This window comes from Syngnathus scovelli, chromosome 16 (assembly GCF_024217435.2).
Source record: "Syngnathus scovelli strain Florida chromosome 16, RoL_Ssco_1.2, whole genome shotgun sequence".
In the NCBI taxonomy this organism is placed as follows: Eukaryota; Metazoa; Chordata; class Actinopteri; order Syngnathiformes; family Syngnathidae; genus Syngnathus; species Syngnathus scovelli.
In genome coordinates, this window is record NC_090862.1 from 7,782,185 (window position 1) to 7,801,244 (window position 19,060).

Genomic DNA, 19,060 nt, shown 5'->3' on the forward strand with positions numbered 1-19,060 from the left:
TCGCTATCCTTAGCAATTGTTCAATTACACAACGCTTCGCCAAGTATGAGACATTATTGATCCAACAGGTTTATTTCCGTTTGTCTTAAGTGTCTTTGGATAGCATCGGAAATATGATTACTTGTGGCTAATCTTAAGAAAAACTGCCCACAGGTAATTATCCATTGATTTGTTTGCTCCAAGAAAGAACTAACTACAAATTCGAAGACACCGTTTTGCTAATCATGGTTAGTTTGTAAGATATAAAGTCTTTTTTTTTTTTTTTTAATGAATGAATTATGTTTTTATACATTTCAATGGGCAAAGTCGATATGAGATCGATCTCAAGGCGGCACTTTGCGGTGACTCGAACCCCCGGCGGATATTATCCCACGTCTCCCGGTTTCAAATTGCCTTACAAGATACTAAACACGTTTAAAAGTGCCGAGGCGTGCGGCGTAATGATCTCCCGCCGTGCTCAGACAGATTGTGACTTGGCGTATCAACGCTGACACGCTGCCAACGTGGTCGCGCTCCAACGCCGCTGTCAGAGAACCGCGCTTACAACTTCATGCCATCTTCCAACGACTTGATGTCTCATTAGAGCAACTCCGCCATTTAGTTTTACGTACTCTTGGGACGGTTTCAACAAAAACGCGGCTTTCGGACCTAAATAAGCTCTTTCACGCCTATCTGTTAAAAATCATGGAACAAATTCAACTCTAATCTTTTTGTCATTTTCCACTCAAAAGTCCTGTCCAACTTTTCAATTGCATCGTTTCTATGGCAACAAGGCGGCGTAGGTAGAAATAAATCGAGCAAATCTTTCTTTTCTTCACTTTTGGTGGAAAGTAGCCGATAGCCAAAGCCAACAAAGGCGGCGCGAGACCACCACGGCTGTCTGTGTCAATAATCGTATTTATATAATCATCTTATTTGACCAGCCAGCCTGAGAAAACAGCCAGCCGACCGCAAAGCGCCGTTGTCCGACTCGGGGCCTCCCGAGACGGAGCCTGACCGGAATGTTAGCGAGCAATAACGCGGTGAACATTTTGAGGGAATCTCATGATAACTGCTCCGAGGCCTGCTACACAATTAGTTTGGAGAGATTTTCTTTGTTTGGCTACATTCCGTTCACGCCACAGTCCCCGGAGTCAAATGGCTCCAAAGTCGTCGGCGTTCCTCATTCCCCACACGCATGAAGATTTCTGGTCATAAATATTGAACACGTTTAATATTTCAGATTGTCGGCCCGTTTGGGTACAAATGCACACTTAACGGCCGTCAGGCATAAAGATCATTTTAGAGGACGATCTGATAAGATGGATGGACAGGAAGTAACCTACGGACAATAACTACCTGATTCCCGTTGTCGGCGTGTTCAGATTGTTGGCCCGCTGGAGTCAGATTATGGCCGGTCACAGCCGGGTCAGCGGCTGCCAATAAGTCAGCAATTGGTGACGTTGTATTGCCGGCGTGGCTCTCCAACTTCTCAGGAGTGTTGCTCACTTGCTGCCGGTGGGAAAAAAATGACCAAACAACACGTCGGCCTTTCTAGTTCGAAGCATTTCTTCGTCAGATGGAGAAGAAAAAGGAGGAGCGGCTCGACAAGAAGCCGGTCGTAAGCATGAGGGATGTCGGGAGGCTAGCGGGGGAAAAAACAGCGGGGATGTGCCGATAAAAGGGAAAAAGATCAAGTGCGGATGAAAAAGATCAGCTTCTTGGTGGGACGGGAGCGCAAGAGGATGCGAGGACGGACAGCCCGTCAACAAAACAAATCTCAGTGCGGGCTCCATAAAAGATGGATGACGCTTTGAATGACTCCAAGTGGAGTCGTAGCGCCGCCGCATAAAATTTCGTTTTGAAATGAAGTCGTTTGCTTCTTTAACTCTTTCATCTGCGGCCGCGTGTTAGCGACACGGGATATGCTAATCAGGCGACATAGTCCGCGATTAATTATTCAGGCGGCGTTCGGTCGTCGGTCTGCATCTGAAACATTAGCAGACAGGTCAGGAACCTTTTGGAAATGGAGCGCTACTTCCTGCTTACTGATGAATGCGAAGGGCAACCAGTTGCATATACACTTCTCGTAATTTGTCCAAATATCGGCTATGCTATGTTAGCACAAATGCAAATCTGCGCATCCAACAACACTGCAGCTGCACATGCAGATCATTTCGGATGAGACGTCAATTTCCGAACGCGACTCCGACGTCTCGTGCACAATGTCACCCGCAAGAGGCGAGCGGGATTCCCGGGAGGGCCCCCCCGGCCGATTAATCCAACAGATTGCGCTTTAATACGGAATGGCGGCGATACATTTTAATGCTGGCTAAAAAGTGCTTCCCTCCCCGCGGGCACCGAGAGAAGGCGGCTCTTCTCCTCTCGTGGCGTAATTGAAAAAGATGGATCTGGCCGAGTGTTGCGCCGACGCGGCGGGCGGGCGGGGAATTAGACGGAGGAACGCGTGTCGGGGGATCATCGCGAGCAGCGGGAAAACATTGGAGGGAGGCATTTGCAATTTTATGAGCGCTTTAATGGCTTTCTCCATCATTCACCGATCGCGCCAGCTAATGCGCCGAGGTTCCGAGGACAGACGCTCGTTATTCTCGCTTGTGCGCCGATTACCTCGTCGGGCCTGAATCGAGCTTGTCGTCCAATCGGGACGTGACGCCATGTAGTCGCCACGTCCTGCTGGACAAGGGACGCGGGATTCAATCAGCTTCCTGGTCGACGGCGAGTCTGGTCAGACCGGCCAAATAACCTTTGTGGTGAAGCAGCATGTGGCTCCTTATCAACCGCCCTTCCCGTATGATGCTCCATTGATGGAATTTCTACCAATGAAAGCTTTTGTGCTCCAGCTCAGAACTCACGTCGTATTTTCATCTCACAACATGACGCAGCGCAGTGAAAGGTTGCCGGGTTGCTGCGCGGCCCCCCGCTACCCGTCCATCCCCCCCCTCAGCGGTGCGCTATAATCACGACTGTTGCGGTGTGTGATCCCGGCCACTCCCCATGGCGAGGGACGATTGGAAACACCGGGATGTGTGTGAGTCATGGACAGCCGGGGCTTCCTCTTCCTTAACCCGCCTTCTCCATCACACATGGCAAAGACGCTTGCATCTTTGGTTACTCGCGCCACGCCTCTGTGATCAATATGGCCTTTCTTACCCTCTACCAATAGGGAAGCTCCGCATCCAATGCAGGAAGGGAATTACACCCCACCCCCGGGTGGCAGCCGCTCACAGGGCGGATTGAAAAAGTCAGCAAAGGCGTCCTGAATCCGAGAGGTGACCTATCCCCGATTGTTTGGCCGATTAAAAGTCCATGTTTGTCATTCTTTTCATTCGTCACAGCGCGGAGATAGATTTGTGCTGGAAAGCGCCGCGTAGCGTAGCGTCATGGGAGACAGGCGGGGAGGGGACGTGTCTCCGTGGCAACAGCGACGAGCACCGAATCTCGTACCTGCTATCAAACTTCACTGCCGTGCTCCACCCACGCAAGGCACAATGGCGGCGAGGGAACGTTCTGGCAACTTGGCATACGCCAGCTGTCACAGACGCCAACTTCAAATTGGCTAATATAAATATCGGGGATGTGATTGTCTTTGAAGGCGCCTGTATGCCAATATGGCAGGCTTTCTTTGTCTTGGGGAAGCTCAATGAGACCCCTCCAAACCTGTAGGTGGCAGCGCTGCTCACGAGAACGGATCAAATGTTCCGTGCCTTATGAAGGACGATTTACAGCTTGCAATCATTTCAATGCGGCGCTAACATCGAGTCCTCTATTATATCGCTCCATAAACGATGAGTCACTTCAACCCGTCCGCTCTCCGACCTCCGCCAAGGTCACCGTGGTGCTTCGCAATATCAAAACTTTACAGCGGGAAAGAACGCTCCGCGGCGCTCGGCGCTTCCAGCGAACCAACGCAACTCTTTTGTGTTCTTTGTGGCGACGGCGCGTAGGCCGATTGGGCTCGGAAGCGCCGATTGTGCAGGCGGACAAAACGCGCGTCCCCAGCGATGGCTTTCATTGAGTCAAATATCTCCCGTGTTGCAAAGGGCGGCCGGCAACAGCGGCCGCACAAAGCAATCAAAAGGACTTCATTGTGTCGTCTGTAACAAGCACCCGTGATTGTTTTTGCCTCTCGCGGGGCCTCAGCCGACGTATGAGCACCCCACCCCCCGAGCTGCCTGTGTTGGAAGTAATGAAGTACAAATACTTTGTTCTAATTACTTTTGCCGTTGGCTGAACAAATGCGATGCTTTCTGCATTCTGCCTCATAATGAGAGCGAGAGCTCAAAAAGCAACGCTTGCTTTGGCTTACACTGTCATCATAGCGAGGCAATCACATTTTCCGGACCTTTAATTTGAGATATGACTTAACATAGTTTGTAGCAAATTAAATGTTGCCCTTGATACTTTGACTCAAGCAGATCACAACTAGGAACAAATAGGTAAACCAAGTGGTTAGCTACTTGCTGCCCGAAATAATCCTCATCAATATTTACAATTATGGCTTTCACTTGGTTTTTCTGATTTTATTTTTTATTTTTTTTACACTTTTTTTTAACCTTTGTCACCAAAGTGTGCACTTTTGACTCTTTCAGTTGCCGGAAAGATTTTTTTATTTCTTTTAAGCAAACCTGAGTTGAAATGTGAAGCAAAAAGAAGCGAGGTTGTTATTCATCAGTTTTGCGCGGGGCATCGGGTCAACAAAAGTGAAGGTTCTGTTGGGAATGAAAAGATCCATTTGTACTTTGGGGAGCCAGCCAAAAAAAAGAAAAGGAAAAAGAAGGCGATTTGTGTGCTAAAGCGTGAGGCCCGTGCTCAGCCCCCATTTTAACTTGTCATCGACAATTTAGCCGTGCAGATGGAATATTAAGTACATTCTTTTTAAAAGGAGGGGGAAAGCGCAGCAAAAAGGGAATTAATCCGCTTGGCTTCTTTATTTTGATAATGTTGTGTTTTTTTTCTTTTTTTGTTTGCTGCGCTTCCTCCTCGCAGACGAGCCAATTTTTAATCCCAATTCATCTAATTGTACCTCAGAGTGCTAATAAATATTGTTATGAATTATTCAGGCACAGAGTGGGCTGATGACACAGTGAGCGGAATTCAAAGCACTGGAAACTGGAAAAGAAGGGGGAAAAAAAAGGGCACTGAATCCCCTCGGAATTTTAAAATAAGAGGAAGTGCCGAGTGGGCAGCACGGTGTGAAAGTGGTTAGCGTGTTAGCATGTTAGCTTAATTGAAAACTCAAAATTGTCCATAAACACGCATTTGTATTAGTTTTTGTGCGGCTACAAATTATCTGTGTTGTTGTTTACGAATTTGTGACCACAAAATGTTGAAACCAAGTATTTTGTGGCTATGAATAAATATTTTCTGCACACTTTATATCTAGGTGGCTTCAATTAAAGATTCCCTGTCTACGCGATGTCTGGGGTTCCATAAATTTCTGATGCGATGTTACATGCATAAAAATGTCATCGTCGCACCTGCTGCTCGTTTAAAGCGCACATTTTCATCCGCACTCTGTCTGTTTTCAAATGTTCTTCGTGTTCGGCACAGCTGGAGCTTTTACAAGCGGCTTCGTGGCAGCGAGTCCTCAGGGAGCGCCCGGGGATTAGGTTGCGCGGAGGCAGCTCCCGGCTCAGATCGCGGCACCGCTGAGCCCCGCTAATGGCCGCCGCTCAGGCCGGGGCCTCATTAGGGCGAGAGTGACACCCCCGAACGCCGGCGCGCCAGGCGTGATTACTTTCCAAGTTCATGCGAGCTTTAGCCCGTCGTAATTTGCCCGGATCGCGCCCTACGCAAATGGACAAAAGACGGAAGGGCAGCCAAAACAAACTGCTTAATTAGCCCCGGTGATTATTCAAAACCGCAACCATCCCCGGAATGCCAAAATTGGGGCTCAACACTTCAAGAACGGAATTAAAAAAACATCACCAGCTTTGTCTCATATTTGGCTTAAATATAATTTCAAGCCATAAATTAAATATAAATCCTGGCTCAGACACTTCTGGTTTAGGTCAAAAGATTGCAGTATTTTCTTTGTTTCCAAATTGCTTGTTAAAAACTGTAAATTGTCTTCACCGTGTTTGTCAGTAGCCTGGTCGTCGACCTGTTAAATGATAAACAATCCGTGCTGGTCGTCATGACAACGCCTTAACTTGGGTGACAGGCATCACGGCATGACAATTTGAAGAAATATGAAAGTTATAAAAGAAATCTCTCGGTAATCAGATTACCTCATAGGAGAGCAGGGAGGTAAAAATATATCTTCCTTTGACAAACGCTGTGATGGATGCGAGCTACCAAAGCCGCTCACATGTGTGTGTATTTGTATGTGTGTGTGTGTGGGTTCAAAGGCAATATTAAGACAATCCATCACTGGTGCGCTTCCATTACTTATCCACCCACAATGCATCAATCGTCTTCATGAGACAAACGTACACGCCATACCATATTGCGGTAGGAATGAAAACACACTAAGACCTGCTAGCAAATATGCTAACATGTACCGTATGCTTGTTGTATAGGCGATGGTAATAAACAAAAAGTTTTCTTAAGACACACGTATAGATGAGACGACGTACCTGCACAGGCGTTGAGGCACGCGAAACGTCTGTGTCAGCCAAGACAGCCAAAGTGGCGTGAAGATGTCGTCTGGCGCCGACTGTCAGGCAAAAAGGTCTTGCGTCTGGCCTGGACGCTGGCCTTTAATTGGACAGGTGCTGACACTCAACGTTCTGTCTTTTTTTTCCCGCTTTGTTTGTTTCCCAAGTTCGTTCACGCTGTCCATCATCGCTAATGAATGATTAAAGAAGAGAGCAGAGATTTGCCAAGGTCAAACAAAACCCATTTTGTCATTGAGGTAGGAGAAAATGAAAAGAAAACGGCCTTGACAAGCAGCGATTCATTCTGTTGAAACAAATTGCTTGACTTCAAAGTTGTTTTCATTTTATTGTATTTTCTAGTTTGCTATTTTCTCACAGAAATGTTCGAACTAACCTAAAGACAATCTTAAAAACACTCAGATGGTGTCGCTCTTGTCTGCAATACCAAACGTGTCCACTTGGAGTGCTGTGTCATGTCAAATGGGGAAAAAAGCATTAAAATCCGTCACGTGCAAACAAAGAAAAAGTAGTTTGTCGCTTGCCGAGTTAAATTTGCGCATTTGAAACAAAGGCTGTAAAAAATGTGCTGAGGTCAGGCGGGCTGGCAGGTATGCAAGGAATAATTGCTCAGCGCGTTGGCTCCACATGTGGCTAGCGCGCGTAGCGACAGCTGAGCGCCGCAGCTGCTCGCCGAGCGGGAGAACATTTTAAAACGACGGACGCGCGGTCGCGCCGAGTGTCGGGATGTCGGCCCGCTCCGCAACTCATTAGTCAAGGTAGGAAGCTGGGCCAAACAGCTGCGGAACATTTTCATTCCCGCCCAAAAGCTTTAGGATGCCAGCTGCCCGTTTCGATCGCTTGCCGAGTGACGCCAACATTCGCTGAATAATTGTCGTCCCGTTGCTCTCGGCTCCGCCATGCTAATGTCGCCATGGCGCCGCAACTGCCCTCCTCCCATCCAAAATTTCGATGGGCGGAAAACCCCAAAAGAAAAGCCACTCGCGGAGTCCGCTAGCGACATGCTAAAGGGCCCGCCTTCAAGTCCCCACTGAAGGCTTGGCCATCAAATTGTCCATCCTGCCGCCGAGTTTCAAGGTATCCAACCTCCAGTGGCGGCAGACGCAAGCTGTGCAAACAATCCTCCCGCACGCGCCATCCCGCCGGCAGATTTACAGCCGAGTCTCGCTTCCCCTGGATTTGATTCTTTTTCGTCCCGTTGTTCATCATTTTTCAATTTTTCACTCCCGCACACCGGCGGCCATAACTCAGGACACCTTGTCGTGTGGCCGCCCCCCCTCGGGGATGACGAATAAAGGGGCTGTTTTTTCTCGAGGGGGTCGTCTAAAGGGGGAGGGGTATAAAACCTGAGGCGCACAAAGGCACCCCCACCCTCGCGGCCCGTCGGCGGTGGGCGATAAGCGGGTGGGAATCAAGGGCACCGAGCGGGGAAAGTGACCTACAGTAGCGGGTCGTTATCGCCGGGGGTGGGAGGCCCACAGAAACCGAATCACGATATCGCTGCCATATTTTAAGTCACGTTAAGTGCAGTTGCTTCACAATTTGCAAGAAGCTTTAGAAGTCATTCAATAAGACACAACAAGCGGTCACGTGTGTCCCGGTGTTGCTTCGCTTGAATTTCCGAAGCGGCGTAGTTGCTTTGTGTTCCGGCTGTGGTTGTTAGAGGCAGTCAACTGTTGTTGCGTTATATTGTGCGGAAGTGTGTGTCTGTGTGTGTGTGTGTGCGATGCCCATATTGTCGGTGAGGAGTGCGAAGAGTCTCCAGGGTTTGAGGGGAACGCTCATTAAAGCCTGGCGTCTACTTGCAACATCGCCTCATCCTTCAGCGTCCCTTCGCCCCCCCACACCTCCTCATCTTCATCCTCGCCTTCTTCATCGGTGCTTCTCTATTTCCGTCTCGGCCATCTGTCTATGTTGTCACAACAAGCAGTAAGTTGTAAATTCACGTTGGGTCGTAGCGAGGAGGTTTCCAGTCGCTTTACGTTCCTCGAAAAGATTTGTCGTCGTTTCACGATAACTTCGAATAAGCTGCGAGGTTTACGCTTTCTTTGCGTGCCTTTATTTTGAGTGGCGAGCTGTAAATTACCAATCACGGCTCAGCTTCAGGAAACTGGTGAGCCGTGATTGGTTGTGAGCTGAACCCTGGCAACTGTGATGTCATTTTCAGCAAAATGGCCGCCACCTGAGATGGATCAAGGCAGGTGCAGTAGTTTTCGAAATTTCGAAAATTTGGTTCTTGAACTCCCTTTTTAGTGTTTCCTTTGCCCGAGTACGAAGGTTGACTTACTTTAAGTGTCAAGCAAACTGCTTGCGTGTTAAGCCTCAAAGTTGTTTTTGTCGCTCGACATCTCAGCCATGAAGTTGAAAATTCCCACACCTGGAAGTAGTCTGAGACGGCATCATAAGCCGCTTGTTTGGGCTCTCGCTGGTCGACTTGCAATTAGGAGACGGGCGGCTTTTTGTTTCTGCCTCATTTCCCGCTTTGGAATTAATGAGGTGACTGCGCACGCACACGTGCGCGCGCACACACACACACACACGCACACACACGCACACACACACACACACACACACCGCAGCTTTAAAGGATCATGCCTCGTAAATAAATCCCCCACTGATCCCACAGTCAACACTCACTCCATCCCGCTAACAAGTGTGTATGTGTGTGTGTACGTGTACGTGTGTGTGTACGCGCACGTACACTCCAATCACTTTTTTTAAAGATGAGAGCTCGTGAAGGATAATTGGTGTAAAAGCCCATCTTGAAGCTGATGTAAAAATTACATTTTCTCATCTTGTTGATGGCCGTGGTAAAACAAGCCAAGAAAAAAAAAACATTTCATTCAAACAAGAGCTTGTGCGTTAAATCAAATCATAAGAAATCAGCCGGAATGTCAAATAAATCCACCGGCTGCTACATTATTACATCCAGCAAGATTTCATAAAAGTCGACCCAAAAACCGATCTTGAAAGTTGAAATTTCGAACCCAAATTTGATCCCTGAACCCTGTTTTGAAAACCTAAAACAAAATCTTTCCATGGCGGTGAAGTAAAAGCCCCCAACGACGTTGCGCCACCTGAAATGTTGGCGATCATACCAAGTTGTTGCGCCCGTGGCTAGTTATCCATCACACAGACAGGTGGCGCTCTCTCAGCTTGATTACCGCTCACCAGTCAAACGTTCCAGCCTGCGGCGGCAGCGGACTCTGGAAGGCTAAATGATGCCCCCTCAGACGCCCCCCCCCCCATAACCCGCCTCCTGCTCCCTGTGTGATGCTCTCACTGCATGATGGATGGCCTGTTTACTCCACACACAACACACAGACACACAGACACACACAGCGTTGTAAACACACACACAAAGACACACGGTCGTACATCACGGCAGCTGAGGTGTGCTGGAGTGTCGCCTCCGTGAAGGCCAAAGCAAGTCTGGAGTCTTTACGAGCCCAACGTTGGGTCGGGGAAAAGTAGCCAATATGGATGGATTTGTCGTTTGATGGAAAAAGCGACGGCTAAAAAAACAAAACAGGTTCAGGGTTTAAAAAGCGAAAAGCAAGTGAGAGGCAATGATTGCAATGCCAGCCAGAAGGCGCTTTGACGTCATTTTTTATTTGCTGTCAAAATGGCAGCAATTTCAAATGGATGGCATTAGAGCTTCTCGTTTCTTCTTGAATTCAGAAAGCAGACTATCCGGCACAAAAAGGTACAAAACCAAATGGTGTGCGTATAAACAACTTCCTGGCTGGAGACTAATGATGTGCTTTTTTTTTTTTACCACCACACCCAAAGCGGAGAAGCGCTTTGATGATGGAGGACGGCGGCTGACATATAAAAAGACACAATCCCGTGCTGGCATCCCGCCCCTCCCTTCGCTGATCCCTCCATCCCCCGTGAGATGTTACCCATTTCTCCTACTACATAGTTATGTTATCGCCATGGCAACCCGTTGTTATCTCATTTTTTAACTGTGTCGGCCGAGTTCAAACTGAAGGCAACGGAGACGCCTCGTGATGCTAAGCGCCGGCCAATAAAGAGCGCGTTAAAATAGTGAGCATGGCAACAGTGCATCATTTGAAACCCTACCCCGGTCTTGAAACCCCAACCTAATATTCAAAGCCCAACCTACGCTTTCCATTTGCCCAACTTTGGAAAATGGCCAAAAAGTGTCGACGTGCGATCGGGCGCGGCCGGCCTCTTATTGTCGCAACCAGCCAGGTGCTCTTAATCGTCCCATCCGAGCGGATCGCCGGCGTAATCCTCGCCTGTGTCGCCAGTTTGATTTGTCGGCCACATGCTGGGAAACGAGCAGAGATGTGCCGTCTGACTCTCTTTTCTTTTTTTCCAAAAACGTATTTGGGAAGGCTGAGAAAAAGCCGACCCACTTGTAATGTCACGTAAGCCAATCTGCATAAGAGCATTAGCTAAACGTCTAAGATGGAAATGTATGGAAATGGTCAATCACTCCCGTCTGGCAGCGCATTATCTCCGGTGACGAGCTTCCATTTAGCCCGCTTAACCACTCAAACGATTAGAAATAAATAAACAAATAAATAAAAATTACCCTAATGTGCCGCCTTGTTGTGTTTAACAGAGCACCCCGGCTTCACGCAAGGCAAGCAAAACACTCTAGCTAATTCCTTGTCAATCGACTTCGCACCTTACTGCTTATGATTTTAACTCGTTCACTGCCATTGACGACTATAGACGTCAAAGATGCCTTTTAATTGGGCTATAGCTTACCGTGTCGCTTTCTGCAAATCAACTAAACCGCCAAGCTATGGAACAAGCAGTGGATGAAAGCGAGCCCACATTCGCTAGTACGCGAGCATCAGTCTCGGGGCTACAGCAGCTGCAGCTTGTGATGTTCCGGCATTTGTCGAGTTTTTTTTTTTTCTCATGTCCCTTCGTCGCCTCCGGAGGGTCGTTGCGCCCACTCTGCCCTCGTCTAATCCCGCCTGTCCGAGAAAGATAGAGGCAGGCGGGTGGCAAACACAATCAGCCGCCTTTCACACACGCTTAACGGGCTTTCGCGCTTGTTGGACAAGGCCGAGTGCGGAGGCGGGCGGGATGGCTTTAATAGCCGGCCCGGCGCGGAGGGCGGCCAAAATAAATAAGCGCTGACACCAAAAGTGTCACAGCAGTCCGCTTGGCCTCCGTCCGCCGCATCGGCACGGCGCCGCTCATCGGCCGCCGCTGTTCCCATAAATCACTCCCTCCCGGGCTCGCTACATTAATTCCGCCGGGCCCCGCGGGGGCCGACTTGCTACTAGCACTGATCTGCATGAGGCGCTAAATGATCTGGGAGGCCCCCTGCTAGCAGAACCTGCCCCCTCCCCCTTCAGTTGCTTCCTTGCGGCGTTAGCTGCACGGAATCGCTAATGTGCCGGTCCAATGGCACGTACCAATGACATGCTTTTGGCAAGGGGGGGGCAAAAATGAAGAAAAGTTAGTTTGCGTCCTCATCGTGTCGACTCTTTGCCGAGAGAATCGAGCGCAGATAATCTCTCCCGACCAGGGCGCGTCTATGTAAGCCGCATCATCCGGTATGCCTTTCAAAGGTGCAAAGTGGCGTCTGAGGGGAATGTCAACGCGGCAAATCCACATCAAGGCGACATCTCGGGCGAGCATCTGATGGCCGAGTTGGTCCGAGCACATGCTTGCGATTAAGCTGCCGCCATCTGAGCGGCGCCGCCCCGCAAAATTTGGCAGGCGTGCACTGTGGATATCGTCACGTCTTTCTTCTGAGGGGCTTTTCCAGCCAACCTCTTGGCGGATTACCCGCCGCTGCCTCCCCCCCTCCCTCCCCCTCTTTTAAAGATCACAACTCCGCTCGAGGTGAGGTTGCCATTGGTATGCACCACCCGGAATGCCGCTGGGAGATTAAGGTGGGATGACAATGCCAGCCAGAATTCAGAGATGGCCAGTAAAATTTGATTGCTTCTCCGTTGGCCAGTAAACACACACAAAAAAAAAATGCTTGCTGGGAGAAGCGGTCCCTCACACTTCCGTGAAATTTGGCAAGCCGACCAGGTGGGGGACTCAAAGAACCCCAGGGAAAAAGAAAAAAAAATGTTTTTGTTGATGTCCCTACTAAATTTCACGTGGCTAAGTGAAACTGGCTTCCAAAGGAACATTTTCTCGAGATGATGACTCTGAATCATCGAAGCGCATGAAGATCATTTTTACCGCCTAAAGCGTGCGTGACTTGCTGCGAGCGCGGCGGAGAATGTCTTAATTAATTATCAGGCGTCCGGCACACTAATCTGTCGGCGTTGTGAAGTCCTTGTCCTTCCCATTAAGTGCCACTCACGTTATCTCCTAATCAAATTAGGCACTTAATTGCGCTCCTCCCTTGACGGATCTCCTGTTTGCTGGTGGTGGTGGGGTGGGGGGTACATGAGTCGCTTTTACACTGCGATCAATTAACGAAAATATAATCAATACAAACGTCCGAGGCACGGCGCTAAGCAGAAACTGAGCTTCAAGTAGACACAAACAAATGAGCAAAATGATCTTTCAATTGAAATAGTTATATGTCTTCTAAAGTGTCCATAAAGTAGGCATGACTCGCCGCTTTTATTTATTTTTTTTTTAAATAGAAATTTCAACGCTCAAGAGTTCCGATTTTTTTCTTCCTTCTGTCGCTTTGCTCGTCCTTGGAGATTGTCAAGATTCAGCGCTTGTGAGCTCGCTCCACTTTGCAAATTTCCGCGAAGATTTCTCCACATTGTCACATCGTCTTAAAAGCGGTTTGCCAATAAAGCCTCGCGCCGTGCAGCTACTTGCTCGCGCCTTGTCATTGAAAAAGCTTTGCGACATGGAAATGATTACCTGCGAGCGAGCGCGTGGCTTGCTAGCAAACAGGAAGCAAGGACAAAGAGGGCGTGTGGATGACTTAATGGCCGCTTTGATGGCTTCTCTGGGCGAGCACCACGCCGGCGGGGGCAAGCAAACAGATGAAACCCGGCGCGGGAGGCATTAAACGCACCAATAATCTATAAATAAGCATCCGGGCGCAGATAGTTTATCGCCGTGCCGAGGTTGTTTGGCCGCCCCTCCTCCGCCGTCGTCGCGGACGCGTCAGCAGATAAACCGGCGGGCGCGAGAGATTTAGACGACGTCAGGTGACGGCGGGGCGGCTGCTCGCCGCCAGATAATCCCGCACAAAGACGATCCTTCAGGGCGCCCGCCCTGCACGTCGGTGGACGCTGCCGCCGCCGCCGCCGCGTTTGTCACGTCAGGCGTGGGCTTTAATTAGGGTGGCGGATTGAAGGGGGCTGCGCGCGGGCGGTCCGCAGATCCGCCGCCCCTCGCAGGACCCCGCGCTCTCTGCGCGCTTAAGATAATAGAAGCTGCCGAGCGCAGTGTTAATTGAGGGGAGATAAAGGGCGGCGGTGGTTGGAAGGGGGGCGGAGGGCGGACTACCTGATTAGAGGCGCTGTTTGGCTTCCATGACGGCCAGCCGGCCGCCATGTAATGTCAAACACCGCGGATGAGGAAAAGTTTTTCCAAAGTCACTTGCGTGCTTTGACATGAAAAAGTGGAGCGAGGAACCTGGACAATGGCGCATCAATTCAGTCAGTCTGGGTGGTGTGGCGGACCCTGTGGGGGCGTGGCCTACCTGACTGGAGGTGCTGATGTTTGGCCTCCATCTCGGGATCATGACAGCCGATCAATCTGTCATCGGGCTTGACATAGGGAAGGTAGCGTAAGGCGACGCGTCAGATGTGACTGGTGAGGAGATGAAGATGAAGCACGTTAAGATTTTAAGACTTTTTGGGGGGAAAACTCTGAAAGTCACTTTGACATTGGAAAGTTGAGGCAGGAACCTCAGCGGCGTCCTCCTTTTACACCCGAGTTTGTGAAGTCAGACAGACGTTACGCAGGGATGAGAGGAACTTTTTTTTCTTTTATGACAACTAAGTGTACATTTGCACCAGTCTGTCCATTTTCAGGTTTTGAGCGTGATTAAAGGCATGGTGTGAATGAATACTGCACGAATTGCGATGTAAGCTGAGGTGGGCTGGGGTGGGAAGTCGGGGTTGTTGCGGTAGTGCAAGACGGGTGAAAAAAAAACTAATGAAAGGAAAGAGTTTGAGCAGCTTGTATAATTGTCGGAACGCTTGGGACTTTTTTCATTTCATTCAGCCACACTGGAGTGAACGCAGGAACGGACAGAGGGTGAGGGTGCGTGAGGAGGGAGCGGGAAGGGTGCGGCGGTGTGGGCGGAAGGGAGATCCGTCAGTGAACACACACAAACACACACGCACGCGCGTAGACGTGTGAACACACCTTCCTCCATGTTACTCGTAGGGCGATCGCTACCCCGCAGCGTCGGAATCTGTCAGCGGCGTGAAACTCACGCAACAGCATACGTGTACTTTGTCGGGACATTGATGCAGATACTAAGAGTGTGTGTGCGTGAGATTAAATGACACCGTGTGTGTTACTGTGAAAGCAAAAAGTGTGTGGGTGATTGTTAGTGAAGTCGTGCCTTTGTGTGCATGTGCAAGTAATGCGTGTCTGTGTGATCATTGTGTGTGAACGATTCTATGTAATCGGGGTGTGTGTGTTCGTGTGCGTCGAAAGAATGCGTGTGTGTTTGTGTCTGTGTGTGTGGTGCTGATGATGAGGCAGGTGGACTGCGCAGCAGAGCTGTCAGCAGTGATTCTAAGTGCAACCCTGCGTGTGTGTATGTGCGTATATGTGTGTGCGCGCGCAGACACACGCAGTTCTCTTAACACCCTCCCTTCTGACACACGCGCACACGTTCTTACGCAGACGCACATTCCTGGAGGATTCCTTCATTTCTTTATTTGTGCTGCTTTGGATGCTCCCTCCTCCTCTTCCTCCTCCTCTCTGTCTCTCTCTCGCTCTCTCTCCGAGTCGACTTTCCATTCCCCCCTCCCGTCTTCCCATCGAGCGTGCGGCAACTCATCTGCGCGTTGGCTCGGCGACCCTCCGACACCGTGAGTATTCTCATGCTAACGCTGCCGCAGCGTTCTCCGTTGGCCGGCCGATTCTCAAGACAAAGCGGGACGGATAACCGGAGGAGGATGCGCGGGAATTTCGCTCGTCGCCGTTCTGGATGAAGCGAAGGGGGCGTTGTGTGAGTAGTTGCGCGACCGTGACTAGCGCCCTTCTTTTGACAAGTGCTGCGTGTGTGCGTCGAGCAACTTGCCGTTCATTCATCCGCCACTTTTCCCACTCGCGAGGCTTTTCCCCTGCCGTGACATCACTTCCTGTTCACATGGGAGCGGAATCCCGCGCGGGCATTTGCACTCTGAGCTGGATTTAGTGGAAAAAGTGACTTTTTCATGCACAATTGTCTGTTGCGAGTGTGGAGATGATGATTGTCAATGAACTGTTGTGGTCCTGCTGTGACGTCACTGTGGGATCAATTTGCATAATCCCTCCCCCACATCAGTTTTATCTGCAAACGTAAATTTTGAAACAGTAATTTTTATTGTGTCATATAAGAGGGCCGGCTTTGATTTACCTGTCACCAGTCATGACATCACTTTCTGTTCACGGGGAAAAGAACTTGTCCTGAAACATTGAGTTCACATTTTGCCTCTACTATTGTGATCTCACAGTTGGTGAATATGGACCGCCCCTTTGTTTCTTTTGGAACATAGCAGAAGCTCATATGTGTGCGCGCCGTCACACAGCAGTCACGGCGGCCCCACACGGTGACCCTCGATTATCCGGCCCACCACGTGTTTGTGTGGGCACAGCAAGATGCTGATCTGCCGCCCTGACCACAACCTCTCTGGCTCTTCGCGACCTCACTTGCCAAAACATGAATCCTCACCCGTCAGGGAGTGTGCTCGTGGCATGCTAGTGGCAGCAGGCAAACTGAACTGTGTGAGTTTAGCAATTAGCAAGTGCTATGGTGTGTGCTGAAAGTTTCCCAGATTGTCCACACTTGTGTTGAATATTCCTCTACTCGTGAATACACTCAAAATGATCACTATGAAAAGGTAGTAGGAGTTATCAATGGCTCAGCTTCTCGCCAATTAGCGAACAATTAGCAATTATCGTCCCCGCAGACTATCGGAGAACGGCCCTCTTTATTCGAGAAAAGGAAAAGAAAATGACAAAGATGGAGTTAGCCCACTCTCGTTGTCAGCGTCATTTACTTTCTGAAGGGTCGCATCGTCCACGACGAGCAGTGGCCAATTAGCCGGCAATTAGTGATTAGCCGCTGACATGAGGCGTTCAATGCGCTCCGGGCTGGAGGAGAAAAATAAAATCCAAGAGAGGCTGCGCACTAATTAGTGGGGCTGCTATGAAGGCTGTGCATGTAAGGTTCCTTTAACGCACTTCAAGAAGAAGAAGACGAAGGAGCGTCTTTCTGGGGCGAGCGCAGAGAAGAAAAAAAATCAGGCGTTTAGCTATTTATAGAACGCCTTTCCAAGTTGTTGCCTGGACTGCTTATTTTGCCTTCAGTACAAAGTCATTAAAGTATCATCATTAAAGAATCGACAATGTTTATAAATACAGTACACTTCTGTTTGAATCTAAAAGTGTAGATCTTAGTTTGAATCCCAAACTTGAGCTGAACCCCTGCTTTCAAACCTGAACCCTATCTAAAAACCCTACTCCAAGAAATCTGTCTTGTTTGAAACTACCTGGATTTTCAAGTATGCTTTCAAGCTTGAATTTGGCTTTCAAACAAGAGTTAGTGATTAAGCTTTCAAGATCGGGTCAAGGGTTTGAAGTCGGGATTCAGCCAGACTTAGTTTCCAAGTGGGCTTTTAAGGCAGGGTTAAGGTTTGAAACAAGCTACAAATTAAATTTCACCCTGGCTAATGCAGGCGAGGAGGTGATGCATTTTTTACAAGGTGAGCTTGTGTTGAGGAAGAAGAGAGGGAGGGAGCGGGAGAAAAGAAGAGAAGGTGTAGGAGTCAGAGCGGCTGCATGAAAGCGCAACAATAAGCGACCGTTAGCAGCCGCGACGTTCGCCACGTTTGGCCGCAATCCGCCGCACCGCTGGGAAATTTGAAAGAGAAGTAATTTCGCATGCGCACAATGAGGGGGCGGTGTTTTTGCCGCAACTTTAGGCAAGGTTTGAAATTGGAATTTGGTGATACTTGGACATGCCACTAGAGGGAGCCTGTATACCAACCACTAGGCATATTGTGGCCCAAGTGTGACAAAAACATTTGCTGACTCGGCAGAAAGCACCAAACAAGTCCTTCGATCCAATTTTTTGGACTGTCGAGTCAGGCCTCGCCACCCCGGGGGGCTGCGTCAGGTGTTGGGTGCCCAGCCGAACGGCGCCCCCCCCCCCGCTGTCAGCGCCTGCTATATTTAAACTGGAGGTCACCTGTTGTGGAGCGCCGCTTTCAACAGCGGGGCAAAGGTCGCCGTTCTTGATTGACAGCCGGGGGAGCGCCCGGCCCGCTGGCGGCGGCGGCGACTGCTCCGACTTCTTCTGACTCAGTGCTGACACACGCTAAGAGTGGTTGCATCAGCATGGAAAGTAGACTTTCAATTTAGACTTAGGTTCTAACAATATCCAGGTTTCAAATTAGGAAGATTGGGCGAATATTTCCCAAGATGGTTGCGGGGGCGATTGAGGGAGGAGCATAAAAAAAAACTAGAATGATGTTCTGTCGGTGACCTCGGCCACGCTCGGCTGAAAACGGAATGTCAAAAGTTGCCGGCGTCATTCTTCACTTGATGGAAGCAAATCCCCCTGAAGGACGCCGCGTCCTTCGCCGCTCGAGCGGAGGAAGCGGCAAGCTGGCTCGCTGGACTCTCCCCACCCCGAAAGTATTGGGACGCCCCTCTATTCTATCTGTCAGTTTGTCTGAGTGTATTTGGAATGGTGTAGCACCCCTGCCTGATCATGATAATGGTTCCTTCCAGTTTCTTTCCAAACAGACTGCCACTGAGCCACCCTGTTCGGTTTTCCTAAAAGCGGGATTAGCCGTCGGATTAACAGTCCTTTTGATGAACTTTCTATATTTTCATCTCCAAAAAAGCTTCCCAGTCATTTTTTTGGGCTCCATTTATGGGCAACGGTTCCGGCAAGCTGTTGCGTGTTGAAGCGGTGCTGGCACAAATTGGCAGGCTGTTTTGTTTTCGGGAAATGTTGGCACATTTCCATGGAAACCTGCCAGCAGGAATTAACGGCAATTGGCAGGAATTTATGGGATTAATGCAAAATATCTGCAAGTGTAACAAAAAGATTAAGTTGACTTGAGGAATAATTTTTGTTGTTTGCATTTTGCTTAAATCACGCAGATGTTTTATCGCTGCCCTATCCAACCTCTACTATAGTTGAGATTCATCCTTGATTATTTTAAATATATAAAACGGATCAATGAAATATCTGTCTCTCGTGAATGGTAACCTTAACATCTGATGCGCCAATTTTGCAGGATGTTTGTCTGAAAAAGTTGACAAAGCTTTTTGCTGTGTTTTGTGTG

The 19,060-nt window shown here is 49.3% G+C and overlaps 1 protein-coding gene across 2 annotated transcripts in view; it reads left to right on the top strand.

Moving 5' to 3' along the window:
* The first annotated feature begins 15,581 nt into the window (after positions 1 to 15,581).
* Positions 15,582 to 19,060, top strand: part of LOC125984205 (RNA binding protein fox-1 homolog 3) — a 116,456-nt gene continuing 112,977 nt past the window's right edge. For both annotated transcript variants that reach the window (XM_049746162.1, XM_049746163.1), the window contains exon 1: positions 15,582 to 15,729. In XM_049746162.1, coding sequence (XP_049602119.1) covers positions 15,709 to 15,729 — 21 coding nt within the window. In that variant the 5' untranslated portion in view covers positions 15,582 to 15,708. The remainder of the gene's footprint in view (positions 15,730 to 19,060) is intronic.